The following is a 19,626-nucleotide window of genomic DNA, read 5'->3' as shown; positions in this document are numbered from 1 at the left end:
ATTTACAAAGATTTTGCCAGGGTTGGAGGATCTGAGCTACAGGGAGAGGCTGAACAGGCTGGGGCTGTTTTCCGTGGAGCGTCGGAGGTTGAGGGGTGAGCTTATAGAAGTTTACAAAATTGAGGGGCATGGATAGGATAAATTGACAAAGTCTTTTCCCTGGGGTCAGGGAGTCCAGAACTAGAGGGCATAGGTTTAGGGTGAGAGGGGAAAGATATAAAAGAGACCTAAGGGGCAACCTTTTCACGCAGAGAGTGCTGCGTGTATGGAATGAGCTGCCAGAGGAAGTGGTGGAGGCTGGTACAATTGCAACATTTAAGAGGCATTTGGATGGATATTTGAATAGGAAAGGTTTGGAGGGATATGAGTCAGGCGCTGGCAGGTGGGGCTAGATTGGGTTGGGATATCTGGTCGGCATGGATGGGTTGGACCGAAGGGTCTGTTTCCTTGCTGTACATCTCTATGATTCTATAATATGGAGTCTTCAACCAGAAAATGAGGTATTGTTCTTCCAGCTTACACTAGCATCCAAGGGCCCAAACATACCTTCCAGGTGAAGCAGCATTTTACCTGCACTTCACACAATCTAGTCTACTACATTCGCTGCTCACAATGTGGTTTCCTGCACATTGAGGAAACCAAGCATAGACTGGGTAACCGCTTTGCATAATACCTACGTTTTGCCCACAAAAAAGTTCTGAGCTTCCAGTTTCCTGCCATTTAACACACAACCCTGTTCTCTAGCCAACATCTCTGTCTCAGGCTTGCTGCAGTGTTCCAGTAAAGCTCAGTGCAAGATGGAAGAACAACATCTCATGTATATGGCTACCTTGCTTTGTATCAGTTCTCAGAATACTCAGTCCCCCCCCACCACAAGAAGAAGAAAAATAATAGTGAGGAAATGGATTGTCAGTCGATATTAAAAGAAGATTTCTTCTAATCATGTCATGGGGAAAGAAACAGTTTCTTACGGAATTAGTCAGATTTCTTTTAAATATAGCTCTTACTAATCACCACCTCATTTGTCAGAAAGGCTGAGTTCCAAACCGTTCCAGAACTGGTCTCACTGCCACTTGATTTTTTCAGGTTATATAGTTTGAATGCTCAGATTTCTGGAAATCTGGAATTAAAAGTTTGTCGAATGGCAACTATGCAACCACGATCAGCTGTTGTAAAAAGCCATCTTGTTCAGCACCATCTCTTAGGGAAGGAAATTTGCGATCCGTACCTGGTGTGGTTCACATGACTGTACCTTCATAAATGTGGTTGACTCTTAATTGCCCTCTGAAATGGCCCGAACAAACCACTGAGTTCAAGATCCAACAAAAGATGGGAAAGAAATGTAGTTCCAGCATGGTAGACAGCCTATATCTCATGAATGAATAAAAAAAATTAATGCAACCCTTCACGTTTTTTATGGATTGAGTTCTATTTGCCACTGAACACCCCATCTGACCAACACACGCATGTCCTCTTGTAGTCTGAGGCTATCCTCCTCACTATTTACAATCCCACCAATTTTTGTAGCATCTACAAATTTACTGATCAACCCTCCTACGTTCAAGTCTGAATTGTTTATATAATCCACAAACCGCAAGGGCCCTGAAACTGACCCCTGTGAGAACCCACTGAACACAGACTTCCAGTGGGAAAGCACCCTTCAACCACCCCTCTGATTTCTACCTCTCGAACAATTGTTTATCAAATTTACCAAATTTCCTTGGATCCCCATGGTTTCTTGGCTTTTGTTATCTGTCTCCCATGCAGGACCTTATCAAAGCCTTATGGAAGTCCAAGTTGATGTCATCAAAAGTATTGCCCCCATCCACACACCTGGTCACCACTTCGAAAAATCCAATCAATTTGGTCAGACATCACTTCCCCTTAACACAACCAGCCTAGCTGTTGAATAGCCCCTGCCCCTCCAAATGCAGATTAATTCTGTCCTTCAGAATTGCTTCCAATAGTTTCCCCACCACTGAGGTTAGACTGACTGTCTTGTAATTGGTTTATCCCCTGTTCCCTTGAACAACTATCAACAAGTGCTTTTGTCACTTAGCTAATAATTGAAAGTTTATTACTGGAGTCAGAATTGGCCAGATTACATTTTCCCTCTGTCTCTGAATTGAGTACACCTGTGCAATTTTCTATTTTTTCATTTAAATGCTGTTAGCTGTAGCTGCTCTGAGACCATTTGAATACGGACATGACCAATCTTGAGTGCAAATGTACAGCACTACAACAGGAGGTTTGGATCTGCAACCTTTGTCTTGCTGTGTATGCTGAACTGTTCTTTGATATTGTATGGAATGATTGCATTGGCTCAGGTCTGGTTTCTTTGGTGCCATTTCAAGAGGAAGCCAAAATGGATGATCCACTCAGTATTACTTGCTGAAAATAGTTAGAAATCACATAACATCAGGTTATAGTCCAACAGGTTTATTTGGAAGCACTACTTTTCGAAGCACTGCTTCTTCATCAGGTAGTTGTGACACAGGACCATGAGACACAAAATTTATAGCAAAAGGTTACAGTGATGTATTGATACATTGAGCAAACCTAGATTGTTAAGTCTTTCATCTTTTAGAATGGATTTGCTGGTTTTGCTTTTTTAATATCTAAATCCCAGAACGTCTTTTAAATAACATTCTCAAGATAATTTAAGGTTTTTATAACAAAAGGTGACATCTCAGCTCAGACAATGCATTAAAGGTGAGAGTCAGGCCAATCTTGAGTCAGACTGGTTCTGTTTCCAAAGTGGAATTTACAAATATTATATATATTCACTGCCTGCATTGACTACTTGCAGGTTCTGCACTTTTTGAGCAAAATAGCATATACCTGCAAATACAACTTAACCCCATAAACCTATATGTGTCTGCAAGTGCTGGAGAGAGAGAGACAATGAGTGTGTGCATGTGAGTGCACGTGTATGTGCAAGCTTGGTTAAGTGTATGAGTGTGATGGGGCATAGGCCTATGAGAGGGTGGGAGGTGTATGTATGTGCTTTTGAGAGAGAGTGTATAATGCAGTGGGGTCACCTGTAGTGTGATATGAACCAGAGATCCTGGTTGAGGCCATCTTCGTGGGTACTGAACTTGGCTATAAGCCTTTGGCTTGGCCACTTTGCTTTGTTGCTTGTCACAAAGTCTGCCTTGGAAGATGGTCACCCGAAGGTCCAAGACTGAATGTCACTGACTGCTGGAGTGTCCCCCCACTGAGAGGGAACACCCCTGCCTGGTGAATGTTGTGTGATGTCCATTCATCCGTTGTCGTAGCATCTGCTTGGTCTCGCCAATGTGCCATGCCTCGGGGCATCCTTGCCTGTCGCGTATAAGGTAGGCAATGTTGGCTGAGTCACATAAGTACCTTCTGTGTCCATAGTGATGGTGATATCCATGTTGACACTGACCATCAGTATCAACCACTGTAGGATGTATGAGGGACAATGTAGTGGATAGTTTTTTTGCTTTATGGTGCCAACCTTCTTAAGAACATAGGCACAGTGGTTTGCAATTCAGTTCGGCTAGGCTGCATCGTAGTGAGTGTTGTTGCAGCTGCAGCCATATATGAGAGTGGAAAGTATTCGGTCTCATACTTGGTTTGTGTCTTGCAGGTGAAATAATGGATTTTGAGAATTGGGCGATGAACTATCAGCATCATACCCACCTCATGATTTATTCTATTGCCATTTATGTGGTTGAGCTAGCCTAGTTCCTGTCAGCCGAGTCACTTGGGATGTTGATCTTTCACAGCTGTGATAGAAATGTGGTAGAATCTACTTTTCTTTTGTAGTAGAATTCTCTTGGACAGGGGATTGTAATCTGAAAATAAGATAGATTATTCAGGAGGGAAATCATTAAACACTTTCAAAAGCAAAGTTATGGGTATCTGGAATGCCCCACCCCATAGAAGCCTGTGACTACTGTGACAATTGAAACTTTCAAGATTTGAGTTTTGTTGCATAAGGGACGTAGAAGAAAAGCAGACAGTTAAAGCATGAACTAGTGAATGACAGAACAAGAATGAGACGGGGAGGGCTATTTCTGTTTCTGTGTTCCTTGACTTGTTGAAAAATATAGTTTTCTTGCACATCTGTTTTCTTTTTTGGAGTAATAAACATTAACATACTGTATTTCATCTCCGACCAATGAACTTACTGACCTGAAGTGCAAGAGAGAGACACATGGTTGTTTTTGTTTAGAAACAATTAATATTTTGCACATTTAGGCAAATAATTTGATTCTTTGGAAATGAGAAAATTCGCTTCCGCGTCACATACATTTTCTGTTTGATAGGTCCACAGAAGCAATAACTTAGACTGCATTTACTTTGCAGTCAAGTTTAATTCTGTTCCAAGTTAAATTAGATAGTGGGCTGATAGTATTGCTGGGGATATTCTAGCTTTTTTGCCAAAGTGACTGGCATTGATTGAACTTCGTAAGATATTGAGGCCTTGGGTTGAAGTTGACAATCAATTTTTAGTTGCCCCAGATCTTATCCTTGTATATAGAATGCAAAACTGGAAAAAATGATTAGAATTTTAAGCTGACTCATTCATTTCCTGAAAATTGTCATCCTGAGATATTTATCCAATTCTCCCTTTAGTGCAGTCTATTTTAACTACTTCAGGGCATTCTGTTTGACATATTCACCACTCTCTGCAGAGAGTAGTTAAATTGAAGCAGTCAGTGCGTCTGCTCGAAGTTGAAACGTGGTAGAAACATAGGAATGTTAAAAGTGGAAGTAGGCCATTTGATCCTTTGTGTTTGTTTCACCAGTCAATATGACCAAAATGGTTGTGATCTCAGTTCTTCTTGCCTGTCTGCACTACATGACCCTTGACTTTATGTTCTTCCTCGATGTGGAAATTTTGAGAATTTCAAACGTATTATTCGGATTGTTCAATCTATTCCAACAAGGAATTTGAATGTTTTATTTTCCTAAGATCGCATTTTCATCCTCATTGTATATCTCTCAATATTTGTGTAGTATCTCAGTTCTGAAAACCTCACCTCTGCTGGATCTCCGATTTTCCCAAATTTGTATATCAAACCTCTAGAATCCCAAAGCTGCGAAAGACTCCCAAATAAATGTTAAAAATCTCAAGTTTCATTTTAACCTGAAAGGAGGTGCTTCTGTTCATTGCTTACTTTTGCCCAGAACACAGACCCATCAATCTGTGAATAGAGCAACAGCCTCAGGAGGTGTTGCCTTCCCTGGTCAGTGCCACAGATACTAGTGGTGTATCCGAGGCTGGTGGAGCCACATCACCTTCTTCAGTGGTTGTATGTTTCTCTTGTACCCATTAGCATATACTCACTCAAGTATCTGGTTGAGAAGGATGAAACATACTCCAAGGAAAAGATTACACTGGGAGACTGTGAGGCTGCTCCCATTCCACAGTGGAAACTCCTGTTTCTGAGAGGCAATCTGGAAACAGCAGAAGTGAAAGAAGAGTACTGGGAAAAATTTGAGCTGACAGGTAATCTATATTACAGACCCTAAATCGAAAACGTAGCCCAGAACTAGACCTTCAGAAATGCCTGGTTTGCAAACAGCTTTGCCTTTTGCTAACCAATTTTCAAGTGCAGTACCTGCAAAACTTTTCTCACAATGTCCTCTGACTAATCACGAGCAATGCTATGGGTGATGCGTGAATGGAGACATAATCCAATAATGTGAATTTTTCAGGATAATATCCTTAAAATAAAACTTTTAATGAAAGAAATACTTTTAGACATTATTCCATTCTATTTCATTTGAATTGTCCATAAACCTTTGACAATATCTTTGATATAAAGGGCTGATACTAATGTTCTTTCAAGCAGCTGAAAGACTTGCATTTCCTTGTCCACATTTCCCTGTTACCTAATTAACTACTCTCCCTGGGTTTATGCACCACTGGTGGCAACTGGGACAGGAAAAGGTGATCTGAAAAATCTACTTTTGTCTAGTAAGTTCCTCCATGTTGTAACCTTTGGTTAGAAAGATCTGCGAGATTCTGCGCATGCTGTTCTAGAATTATTTAAGGGGGAGGAGATGATATTACCAACATACTGGTTGCAATTGGTGGAGGTCAGTTCCTCAGTGTAGTATCCCAGGCCCAAGCAGCTTCATCAATTACCTTTCCTCTATCAGGTCACTAATGGGGAACTTTGTTGATGATTGAACATGTTTGATGATGATTGCATGATGTTTAGCAGCATATACATTTTTCTCCTTGTGTCCATTTGAAGCAAAACATAAATGACATCCAGCCTTTGGCTGATAACACACAAATAGCAGACACTGGCCATGTCCAACTGGACAGAATCCAGTAATACTCAGTGGGATTAGTATTGCTGAATCTCCCACATTCAACATTCTGTGGATTAAAATTGACTCGCAACAGAACTGGACCAAGCAGGTCAGAGGCTCAACTGTCTGTCCACCGTTTACAAAACATAAGCGAGGAGTGCGTTGGAATACTCTCCACTTGCCTGGATGAATGCTCCAACAATCCTGAAGATGCTTTGCATCATCAATAGCCTGCTGTACTGGCACCCCATTTATCACCCTCAACAACACCAATGCATAGTAACAGCAGGATGTAGCATCTACAAGGTGCACTGCAACAACTCACCAAGGCGTCACCTTCCAAGGAATGCCACCATCTACAAGATCCCTCCACATCACAGCGTCCAGATTTAGAAATATATTTCCATTCCTTGAATGTTGCTTGGTCAAAATCCTGGAATCCTCTTCCCAATAATCGCACTTCAAAAAAGCAACTCACTGCTACCTTCTCCAGGTCAATTAAGGATGGTAAAAATGCTGGCTGAGCCAGCAATGTGCTCATCCCTGGAACAAATGAAGAGAAATATGCTGACACTAAGGGGCTAAACTTGTTCTCTTTGGGAAATCTGTTGTAGTTTACTGGTTGCTATCTAAGAAGCCCTTAATATGTTTCCATTTACTTTATTTTTGCAAACTCATACTGTGAGCGCCCTCTGCTGATTGATTTACAGGCTGCACTGCCTCTGTAATAACAAACTCAAAAGCAAATTAGGTTATTTGATTGTGTTTCATGCTGCTTCAACTTGTTATTCGATAGGAATGACAGTTTAGTGGCTGAGAACTGTCCTTCTCAAATGAGCCTTTTTGAAGATTTCTGAAAAGATCTTGTGGTTTTTTGCTAAACTGGTTCTCTTGATACTTCGTGAAAGATCGTTTAAATGAAACCTCAGATCTAACTCATGATTCAGCTCAGTCTGTACAAAAGAGGTATTGCAGACCTCAACTTGGTCACTATAATCATTCAGCCACTGTGCCTATATACTACTGTCTTGGAAATTAACCCTTGGGCACTTAGATTTATCATTTTTCTATATTAAAAAATCACTAGCAAGTTTGCACTTAGGCTGAAACCAGTGGCAATCTAAGTTAAATATAGTTTGTATTTAGAGTCATAGAATCATAGAGATGTCCAGCACGGAAACAGACCCTTTGGTCCAACTCGTCCATGCTGACCAGATATCCCAACCCAATCTAATCCCAACCCAATCTAGTCCCAACTGCCAGCATCTGGCCCATATCTCTCCAAACCCTTCCTATTCATATACCCATCCAAATACCTTTTAAAGTTTGCAATTGTACTGGCCCCCGCATCCTCTGTCAGCTCATTCCATATACGCACCACCTTCTATGTGAAAAAGTTGCCCCTTAGGTCTCTTTTATATTTTTCCCCTCTCACCCTATGCCCTCTTGTTCTGGACTCCCCAATCCCAGGGAAAAGACTTTGTCTATTTATCCTATCCATGTCCCTCATGATTTTATAAGCCTATATATGCACAAAACAGCCTTATTAAACAAATCAGTTTTATTTTATCTGACATTCTGGTGCAATTGAAGTCATTGCAAAATTAAATTAAATTCAAAGGCTCAACAGATCTGATCACATCTGTGAAGAGAAGTGATAAATTATTGCAGTGTGTTTTGCAGCAGTTCACCTTCTCAAGGGCAACTAGGAACGGACAATAAATACTGGCCACCCAGCGATGCCCACATTCCACAAAAGCCCACATCCCACTTTTAAAAAAAAAAATTCAAGTCATACTGACCTTTATTCATGAATTCTGGTGAAAGGTAATCTCCAACTGTTAGTTTCTATTTAATCATGCTGGACATTTCCATTAATATCTATTCAGTTTCTTTTTGTTTTCCTCATCAAAACTGAGGTGATGCATTTTAAGGTTGTTACTCTTCAAAAATAGTTGGTAGTTAACATATTAATATTTTAATGCCAAAACCTAACAGTAATTGTATCTCAGTTTTCTGAATTATTCTCTGTACAGATTTGGTTGATATGAAAATGTTTACAGTAGAACCACATAATATACATGATGCATATCTACACAAAGCTATATCTATAGTGATAGAGATTGAAAGAAATATATTATGACATGAACTTGGCCAATGACTGGTAATTGTAAAGCACTTTACCATGCGTGGAAGAGGAAAGGATTCAAGCCCTGAACCCCCTTCTCTTTCATGCACTATTGCAGGTATTTCAATCTAAGAAAAAGTGGCCAAAACGAAAGTCCTGGAGGTAGATATTGAAGACTGTTGAAGTTGACAATATATGTAATGAGGTGATGGATTTTGAGAGAGAATTTTTAGAGGCAGCATGGAGGTACAAAACTAGATCATTCACTGTTCAGGGTAGAGGATGTAGAGAAAAGTAGAATCCAGAGAGAAAGATGTGATTTGAAAGCATGGGGTAGAGATTGGTTGGACCATATCCAGGGACTGCTTTGTCAGTGAAAGTGAGGATTTGGAATACTATATGCTTGAGGCTGGAAGCATGGGACAGTGTTCCACTAATTTATTGTTTGCTTCAAGGAAGAAATTTTCTCCAAATAGATTGTAGAATATGCAACACATGGGAATTTTTTTATTTAAACTGCTAATCATGAAACTCCTGAATTGGGATTTATACCTCCACCTAATGTAACACATAATTGAGGCGAATGCAGTAATATCAGGTGCAGATGTAAAAGCAATATTGCATTGAATTTCATTTGTTAAGGTTAGATTGGTTCATAATTAATCTAAGTTTCCCTAGAGACAGGTTCTCAACCCCAGCTTTGAATAACTGATTCAATCTAGCTTAAATTTATACATGTCTGTGGAATTCACCTAGGATCACTGCATTATTTGAAAAGAAAGAAGACTTGCATTTATGTAGTGCCTTTCATGACCGTAGGAAGTCCCAAAGCACTTTAATCCATAGGAATACTTTTGAAGTGAAGGCAATGTCCTTATAGTGTACATGGTGAAGGATCGAATTCTCCATTCATTTTAAATATTGATTTGTTTCTCTTCTTTCAAGATTCTGTTATGAAATGAAGGAAGTTCAAAATGGGTTTCAGAAAAATTTAATGTATTCTTCGAAAACTGATCTCTTCAAAAGTATTTTGGGTTGTTGACTATTTTCTGCCAATAACTCTTCTCGTCTTTTAATAATAATTGCAGGAGCAGTCGCAGCGGGCTTTAACCTAGCAAATAAAAAAAGGTTAATAAGTGCTTTTGTGGATTTTTCTTAAGTCATCTGTTTTGGCGTTTTCCGTCAGCTTTTCAGCATTCGTTGCTTTTGTCTGCTGGTGGGTGGCCAAGAATCTGATATGAGACTTCTGGAGCTGCAGACATCTGTCAAGCGATGTTCATGAGCAGCCCAGAATGACTCGCTTTCCTGTGATTGTCTTCCCCTCTCCATGCCTCCATTCTGACTATGGTGAAGTGACTGTCATTTGTCCAGGGCCTGATTTCTGCACGTTATTTTCTTAGCAGTATGGTTATCAGTAATCTTGCATTGTGTGGGCACCTCTGCAAATCTGCTTCTATTATATCAGCGTTTTCCTCTGTGCTGCTTGCACTTTTGTTTTTAGTTTTAATGCTGTTCTTACCATTCAGTACATTGCTAGAAATTCACTGCTTTTAACTAACCAATGTAGGTTGTCATTTCCATGTAACAGAATGGCCAGTCCTTTAGTTTTCAATCATTCTTTATCTCTTGTTCAGTACTAATGGTGCAGACAAATAATCAAATAGTATTAGGGAAGACTGATACCTAATGGTTATTTCAAAGCAAGGCATAAATAATTCTATATAAATCTAAGAAAAGCAACATTGATATTGTACTAAGATTAAAATTTTGGTAAGGAACTTTAAAGATGATGTGCACATTTCTCCATATCACCCTCGTCATAATCTTTGAAAAATACTTTCACCTCAGATAATTCATGTTTCTGACCCTGTATATATTTGCCACTGAACAAAGCACATTACTATGTAGCCTTAAAAGATTGTGAACACTGAAGTGAAATTTGTTAAATAACAAGAAATTGTTCTGTGTGGATACTAACTTACAAACTTTTAATGCATTCACATGTAATTCCTTTGTCCACAATTTTTAAATAAGCCGGTTGTTATTATTGGGTATTAGTACATTACAAGATCGCTTCAAAGACAGAGACAGTAGTGATAGGATAACAAAATTACAAGGCTGATGCCTGGAAAATACAATCTTGTAAAAGATGCAACACCAATAGTGCAAACACATCCATAAGCTTAATCACTTAAAGCTTTGTAAATTAAGAAGACACAGCTATCCATTTTTTGTTGACTGTAGGGGGCTTTATGCTTGGTTCAAAAATTTAAAACTGCACACAAAGGGTTATTTTTCTTTTTAGCCTTTATGCATTTAATTTGCTGTATTTGTGTTGTGCAATTTACTCTAAATTATTTTTGCCACCTGTTTTCTGCTGTACAAACATGATTTACTTTCATTGCAAAACGCAGTCATGAGCATAACATGGTCTGTTTCAGGAATGTCTTGGGGATCATCACAAAGAAGAACATATTAGAACACCTCGATCAACTAAAACAGCACGTCGAACCATTGGTGATTAGTCATGGCAGATCTGTCAATTAAAAGAGTAAACTATTTTTTAAAAATCTGCAGTGAGAGGAAGCATGAAACCTGAGATATGAAAACTATAAAAAGCGCCACTGGCTCAGAATTCTTTTGTAAATTGGAGTAGCTGAGATAATAATTGGCTATAATAATCTTGTCAAAACTGTGCTGCTGTGAACAAGTTTTTGTCTGATTAATATATTCTCCCTAAGAAAACTACTGAGTGAGCAGAAATTTCCTTCAACTAAATATTGAGAGGAGAAAGAGCCATTGCTTTTGATCCCTTCCACCAACTCTGTTCCCTGACCACAAATTTCTGTCTGAAGCTGAGTCAGAGCCATTTACAACCTTGACTTGTGTTTGACACTAAGCTAAGCTTTGAACTATGTATCTGCTCTGTTCCTAAGCCTATCCATTTCCTACTCTATAATATCACCTGCGGGAACCTTCACAGCTTTTTATTTACGCCTAGACTTGACTGTTCTGTAAGATTGGTCTTACACCACATATACTTATTCTGTTATCCATATATTAACTTGCTTCTGGGTCTCATTCACCCCTGATCCCTGCTCCTGCTGATTTCAGGTCCAACAAATCTCAGCTTTAAAATCTTCCTTCTTGTTCTCAAGTCCTTCCATGGCTTGTTTCTCTCTCTCTGTCTACCTTCAGCCTTTCAAACCTTTGTGTTCCCCCAATTTCCTTGCATATCCTTATTTTAATGTTTCCCATCATTGGTGACTTTTGTTTGCTTTTTGCCATAGGTTCTGAAGTTCCTTCTGCACCTGTCTGTCTTTAAAATATTCTTTAACATCTACCTGTTTGACAAAGATTTTGAATGTCTTGGGGATCGTCAACAAGGTACTTGGGGTCTTTTGTTCCACGCTGAAAAATGTATTGCTGGAAAAGCGCAGCAGGTCAGGCAGCATCCGAGGAGCAGGAGAATCGATGTTTCGGGTATAAGCCCTTCCTGAAGAAGGGCTTATGCCCGAAATGTCGATTCTCCTGCTCCTTGGATGCTGCCTGACCTGCTGAGTTTTTCCAGCAACACATTTTTCAGCTCTGATCTCCAGCATCTGCAGTCATCACTTTCTCCTAGTCTTTTGTTCCATTAAAGGTGCTCTGTAAATGCAAGTTATTAGTGGATTTAATCCATCGGTGATTGGTGACTTTTATTACTGGGTGAGATAGTTGCAGAGGCGCGAATTGTTTGCTCTTCTTTCTTCTCCCCTGCTGTGGGCTTAAAATGAGTAAAAATACACCTGCCCGATCTGATTGTATACCAATGTTCTATCGCACTGTTTGTTTGACTAGTTCAACAAAAAGAAAGCCGGTAACTCATTGAAGTGTCTTTGGCTTTTTTTTAAACAATGCAACCTCATTTTATTTTATAGCCACTTTGTGTTTGGGTCTACAATAATAGTTGTGTTATTTATTGACAGCTCTAAGGACAAGTTTTTTTTGTTCAGAGCGCTGACATGGCAAAATAAACTTAGTGGCAGTGGTGTAAGTTGAAGGTCTGAGAATCCACATGAAGTGGTTATTAAAGCTTTCTGCATGCTCCATGCCAGTCCCAGTACTTAACGACAAGATCAGTCTTAAATCTTTTCAAATTCTTGCACTGCTAACAGGCAGTTTCTGGTCCCTAGTTAGCCCCTTGACATGGTATTCATGGAGATGGATCACCTTTTTGAACTGCTGGCAGTTTCTGTGGCTTTGTGTGTAGAGGGAAGAGCAGCTTTCTCTTAATCAAGTAAGACGTTTCCAGAGCATCGCTCCCCTTCTTGCCCCAGTTTGTTATAACCTTTCTCTTGCCATGCCAGGAAAACTGGTTGTGGGAAGGAAGGAAGGAGGCTGAAAAAAGGCAGAATAGAAGTATTTAGTCATGATGCTTCAGCCATCAGAGAGCAGACTTGATGAACTAGTTATTCTTTTCCTGCCCCTTTAAGTAATATAACTTTGCTTGCCTCACTTTGCAAATACATCAAACCAGTGCAGAAATTCACTGTGCCACTGTGTGTGATAACTGAAGCGCAGGTAGCAAAAGCTTGCCTTGCCAGTGACTCCCATATTCCATGAAAAAAATCAGGAAAAAAACTGAAGCTGTCCACAGTGACTTCTGAGCTGAAGAATACACCTTTAGTGCCCTCGAAAGATAACCTCCGCATGTGTTGAAATGTGGAGTCAATTTTAATTTAGCTCTTTGGGCAGGGAACCATGGATCTGAGTGGAATGCTGGTTTTACACAGTCCAATATTATATATGCCCTTGGCTTAAATGGACAGTAAACTCAGGCACAAGGTTGAAGTCCTTGTTCCATCGATTTCCTGATGTCTAGATTAGATTAAGATTGCTCCATTGAGATTGGTTCAATTTCCTCCTTTTAAAGTGAGTTTGTGAGCAAGTCATGATTCTGATCATCACGATAAAATCTTCGGTCATGTGCAGTCTCTGGGACTTTGCAGCTGCTGACAGGCAATATCCAGGTGAGGTGACCTTTGGCATCCCTCTAATAATCTATGGATAAAATGATTGGAGATTTCAAGAGTGGAGACTTAAATTATTTGTTCTTGTAGCTGGGTCCAGCCCTTCCTGAGCTGATTAAAAAGAGGAGATCACAGGTATTAGCTCCTCCAGCACCAATGTAGAAAAACTACAGGTAGATTTACCAAATTATACTTCCATCATTTGCTACCACTTTTTTCCCCTTCTACATAACTACCTCAACTGCCATAGGATTAAAGCCCATTCCATCTGCTCACCAATGAAATGGGCAGAGTACTCGTAATTGGCTTAATCCAGGAGTTAATGAACATGCGTCCCTCATTAGCTGGTTAGAAGTCTTTAACCTGCTCTGTTAACATTCATACCTTTGGTTGTTTTTCAATTATTATGTATAGTTTATTGCTCAGAAGCAGGCTATTTAATTCAAGTAGGCCACTTTTTGTTCTGCTTTATATAGACGGAATGAATGATGAAAAATGTGATCAAATAATGACTGGGTGTCATTGTAGTGCACATATATGTTTGAGTTAACCACAGGGAAAACTTTAATTTATGCATGCGTTTTTCAAGTTGTGCACAACACCTTTTAAACAAGTTATTATCGATTCTGGCTAGTATTCCTATTTTGTGATTGAACTGATTTTGCTGGTAAATTTTAAAACTTCTTTTCCGTAGAGACCTCTCATGCCTTGTCACTTTATAAATGTAGTTGCATGCACATTACACTTTATGCTTTATAGCTGACAGTCAAGACTGCTACAATGTAAGATCCTGTTCACCCCATATCCAGCACTTTCCAGGTGATTTGCAGTGGAATTTGGTATGTATCAAGCATTTTCTCCTCTCTGCAGGTTTAGGCACCTGTGATTTACTTCCACCAAATGTTACCTAATTCCTGTAGTTGTAGGAACGATCGGCGCAGCATTTCTTCTCAACCCCTATCCAAAAGTGCTTCATGCTAAATTTACGTTTAATTCACGTTTCATGCATCCTGCAGCTGTTAGAATACTAACCAGATCAGTCGGGTGTGTAGCCCACTTTGTTTCCTCCATTCCACTTTCTTTCCCTGAATAATTTTGTAGGACTCATCCCCATCTCCTTGCTGAACTTTGCTGCTAATACCACACATCAAGGCTTATTTGAACCACTGAAATTAACAAATTAAATCTGAAGTATTACTCCTTTCTTAACTTATAAAATTTCCAGGCATTCCCTCTGAGCTATGGGTTTGGAGTCATGAGTCCTGCGTTGGCATCGACCTTCACCGATGGGATTAGCAACATTTTTCCTTGTCATTTCCCACCCTTTATTTTCCTGTTCTATCCTGCCCCTGCTGTTGCTTCTACATGTCCTCTCACTGAACAGTGTATTTTTTTGTTCCATTTGTCCTTTCCAGACGTCTCCTTGGCATTATAACAAAAAAGGACATCCTTCGTCACATGGCTCAAATGGCAGACCAAGATCCCGAGTCAATCATGTTCAACTGAACACTATAGAGGAGGATCCTGAGGAAAGTGAGGAAGAGGTCTACCTGCTAAAGAGCACAGCAATCTAAACGCTCAAGATTTCAGCTCATCAGCTTGGCAGAGGGAAAGCAAAAAGTGTCTTTTTGCAGTTTATTAGGCAATGAAAGCTGCTTTGATGTATGAGTTTGACAGGGATGGCCCACTTCAGTATTAAATCTGATATCCATTACTTTCAACAAAATTCTATGCCCAAATATTTATTTTTTTTTGATTATTGAATTGTGTAACTGAAGGCTAAGAAATAGTGATGGCAGAAAAATATTGTATAGAAGTGATTATATTTACCACATCTGAGCTACACTGCTCATTCATTGATTTGTTGGTGTCTCCTGGACAGCACTGAAGCAAGCCATCTCCTACACCCACCTCCAAGATGTTGCATCTTAATATGAAATATATTGGCAGCTCGAATCTTTGTGGGAGTTTAAGTTCAGTTCTGCTCATTTTCCGGACCTCTTAACCACTTCTGTACTGGGCAAGCTGGAGGGCCCAGGGATCTCGCTTTGTACGAACACCTTCTTCAGTGAAGCAGGCAATTTCCCACATCAAGAAAATTCCAGATATTGAATGTATATCTGGTCAGAAAAGCACTGAGTGTAATGTCCATATTGAGAACAGACTGTGTATGATATGCACCAAATGCAAAGGTACGAAACCAAAATCAAAAGCTTAAGAAAAAACACTTGGCTTACATTCTGAAAAGACGTAAGAAATAATTGGAGTCTGAGGTTGGTGGTTTCTGAAGGAAAACAATTTCGTTCCATCCTATGTTTTATTTGTTTTTAAACAAGTCTTTTAAGGAGATTCTGCATGTCTATTAATGAAGAGAGGCTTGATTTTTGCTTACCTAGAGATTGATCCCTTCCCGACAACTTGCATTCATGACAGGTGAATTGTAGCAATTTCCTAATTGTCTGTGTGTTATGTTTGACGGCACATCTATCTAATGGGTTCAGTACAGCACAAGTAATTGGGTATGTGTCAGGTTGGGCTAATAGTAGTAAGTCATCTCTGTTTTAATATTCATTTACATCATTGGAATTATTCTAACTGGAACTTTTTCTCTGTGTTTTAGAAAGTTGTTTTGCTGAAATATTTTTTCATCCTCCGGCAACTGTTTTACTGTTGACATCAATGAAACTGTCTTGAATATGGATCAAGTTTAGTTTTAAAACTTTGAATTCACATTATTGTGACTACTAAGTTGGAAGTTCTGGCAATTTTACAAAATAGTTGGGATCATCTGTTTAAACTAAATTAACTTCAAACAATATGGCTGCAATACTTTTTGAAGAAATTGGTCTTTTAAGATACTTATTTTACAAGGCATATTGTAACTGCAGATACTTGTTTTTAAGGACTCATCAGAGAAATATAAACTTTCTTGAAAAACATGTTTCTTAAATGACTTGAAGTTTGCACTACACTTTCAAATACTTAAATTAAAAGGTAGCCTACACTGTCTATATACAGAATTGTTTGAGAGACTGCAACCTGCTGAGCATTTTTAACAGACCCGAGCTTGCTTGAGAGTAAAACATAACCTTGATGTGAGCCAATTTCAAAATAATCATAATTATCAGTAAATTGCTTCCTTGCACTCATTATTCAATCTGGACTATTAATATAGCAAAGAAATGTACAAGGTATCACTGTAAGCTGAGTAGGAAAAAGAAACATAGATTTTAAATATCCAAATAATGAGATCAAAGAATTCAACAACTTTCTTACAGGGTATGTAAAATATTATATGAAGATTAAAATGCAGCATTTTCAGAAAGTGATGGATTGATTTTTCATCTCATCATAATCAATAACTGAGCAAATGCTGGAAATCTAAAATTAAAAACGAAAGGTAAGCGATTTGCATATTAGGGGTGTCAGCAGCTGTACAGGGAGAAGGCAAGCTAATGAAAGGCATTTCTCCTTGGGGTACAGACAATTACCAAATTCAATTCTGACAAAATATTCTGCTTACCAACATGATATAATACCCCTTTTTTTGGTATCGTAGAATCCCTACAGTGTGGTAGTAGGCCACTCAGCCCATCAAGTCCACGCCGTCTCTCTGAAGAGTATCCCACCTACACGCTGTGGGCCCCCTCCCCATCCCTGTAATCCTGCATTTCCCATGGATAATCCACCTAGCAATGTAGCATGGCCAATGCATCTAACCTGAACGTCTTTGGACTGATTATTGATGCGTCTCTTACACAATATGAAAAACAGAAGCAGACCTGTCAGTCCAACAGATTAGTTCCATCCTCTGTGCTTTGGACAAGACTTCTCCTGCCCTTTTAGCAGCATAGCTTATCCTTCATCTCTCAATGCTGTTTGCTTCAAAAACTCCTTATGGTAGCAGGTTTTCTTCTACTCACTGGGTAAAAAATGACTGTCATGTATTCCTGGCATTTTGTGCTTTTATGTGGGAACTCGAGCATCTACTGTAGCTGCCAGATATTGTGGAAGGTATTAAAGAAAGAGCCTGAGAGATTGTCGCCCATGTCCGGTTATCTGTTGCCATGCTTTTGGTTAATGAAGAATGCTTTGTCTTTGTTAACCTGTGATGTTGCCTAGAATTGTATTTAATACTGATCCTGGATGTTTTTTATTTATATTTGGTGTGTTAGAATTTCGGATTCTCAAGGTGAGCTTAATTATGGTTACTGTGAAATTTCAATTGTATAATATATTGTATTAAATTCTCTGTCAAAAGAGTTAAATCTTTGTTGGATATTTTATTGGGATAATATCACATCTTGTGGATCTTTGTAATAAAACCACAATAAACAGGAACAGAAGTAGGCTATGCAGACCCTTAATCCTACTTTGCTATTCAACAAGATCATGGCTCATCCAACATTCTTCGTGTCCATTTTCCTGCTCTTTCCCATACCCCTGAATTCCCTACTGATCAATAATCTATCTCAGCGTTAAGTATACACAAGGTCTCTGCCCCCATAGCTCTTTGTGGCAAGGAGTACCAAACACACACAACCCACAGAAGAAATTCCTCCGTAACTCAGTCCTAAGTTGGTGCCCCTTTATTTTGAGACTAAGCGCCCAGTTGTTGAATGCCCATGAGGAGAAGTATCCTCCCAGCATTTACCCCCATCAAGCCCCTTCAGAATCCTGTATATTTCAATGAGTTCACCTCTTCTAAACTCTAGTGAGTAAAGTTACAACCTGTTTAGTCTTTGCACCTAAGACAATACCTCCCCACCAGGGATCATCCTAGTTAACCTTCTCTGAACTGTCTCCAATGAAGTATCTTTCTTTAAATTGTTCTAAGTACTCCAGATGTGGTCTCAACAGGACCTTGTACAGTTGTAGTCAGACTTCCCTACACTTATACTCCAACTTCCTTGAAATAAGGGCCAACTTTGCAATCAGAATTGACTGGTGAGTTGGTTGACAACCGATTTCTGTGGCATTGAGACATGTGGAGTAGATGGAGTTTCTGATAATTAGTGAGCTCAACCATTACATTTGGACCGATCCTCAGAGGAAGTTTTGCCAGAGCTGATGGGGAGGACTTAAACTAGCTCAACAGGGGCACAGAACGTGACAGGTCATTCAGTGCGAAGTTGATACAAAGGTAGGATTATTTGTGATGAGGAAGATGCAAATCAGCTGCAGGAAGATTTGGGCAAGAACATAGCAGATGGACTATTGTGGAAAAAAGTGAAAAGTGGGAGAGTATTTTATAACTGGTAAGAGTTGAGTAATTGTGGATGTGATGTGCACGTGGACCTGAGTGTCCTTGTCAATTAGATTACTTAGTGTGGAAACAGGCCCTTCGGCCCAACAAGTCCACACCAACCTGCCAAAGCACAACCCACCCAGACCCATTCCCCTACATTTACCCCTTCACCTAACACTACAGGCAATTTAGCATGGCCAATTCACCTAACCTGCACATTTTTGGACTGTGGGAGGAAACCAGAGCACCCAGAGGAAACCCACGCAGACACTGGGAGAATGTGCAAACTCCACACAGATGGTCGCCTGAGGCGGGAATTGAACCCGGGTCTCTGGCGCTGTGAGGCAGCAGTGCTAACCACTGTGTCACCGTGCTGCCCATTAGTGACTGAAAGCTGCTTGTTGCACCTGCATATCAGTGAGGAAAACCTGTTTTAATTTTTATTGCAAGAGGATTTGATAAAGAAAACCATGCTTCTGTTTTATAGAAAATGTTTGATCAGTCCGAGAGTACTGTGCAGTTTTAATTCTATTGTATTGCCATGGAGGGAGTGCAATAGAGGTTCACCAGATTTAATTCTGTGTCGGCAGGACTATACTATGAAGAGAGGTTGGGAAACCCTGTACTTCTCTAGATGGTTCAAAAGAGGTGAGGTGATCCTGTGAAAATGGAGATGTAGACATGTGGAGCCTAGAACCAGTGATTGTCATTTCAAAATATGAGGGAAACCACTTAGGATTGAGGAGAGAATTTCTTTGACGCAAACGATTGACAATCTTTAGAGTTCTGTCAGGAGGGGCTTTGGAACCTTGTTTGCCAACATTGAACACTCATTTCTAAATGGGCATGTTATAAAGGGATATGGAGTTGGGGGGAGGAAATGGTTGATCAGCTACAACTGTATTGAATGGTCTTGTGTTCTTATGACATGGATTAAA

At 39.6% G+C, this 19,626-nt stretch overlaps 1 protein-coding gene across 4 annotated transcripts in view; it reads left to right on the top strand.

Annotated features, from left to right (window-relative positions):
- The window catches only part of clcn3 (Cl-/H+ antiporter 3), a 155,197-nt gene extending 137,489 nt beyond the window's left edge, over positions 1-17,708 (top strand). For 2 of the 4 annotated variants that reach the window (XM_043703439.2, XM_043703449.2), the window contains 2 exons: positions 10,870-10,945; positions 14,856-17,708. In XM_043703439.2, coding sequence (XP_043559374.2) covers positions 10,870-10,945; positions 14,856-15,014 — 235 coding nt within the window. In that variant the 3' untranslated portion in view covers positions 15,015-17,708. The remainder of the gene's footprint in view (positions 1-10,869; positions 10,946-14,855) is intronic. The other 2 variants (XM_043703467.2, XM_043703476.2) reach the window with 1 other exon arrangement.
- Positions 17,709-19,626: the final 1,918 nt, after the last annotated feature.

This window comes from Chiloscyllium plagiosum, unplaced genomic scaffold (assembly GCF_037043375.1).
Source record: "Chiloscyllium plagiosum isolate Xiang-an unplaced genomic scaffold, Cpla_swu_hap1 HiC_scaffold_2, whole genome shotgun sequence".
NCBI lineage: Eukaryota > Metazoa > Chordata > Chondrichthyes > Orectolobiformes > Hemiscylliidae > Chiloscyllium > Chiloscyllium plagiosum.
The sequence above is the reverse complement of the archived record's forward strand: the minus strand, read 5'-3'. Positions and strand labels throughout refer to the sequence as shown.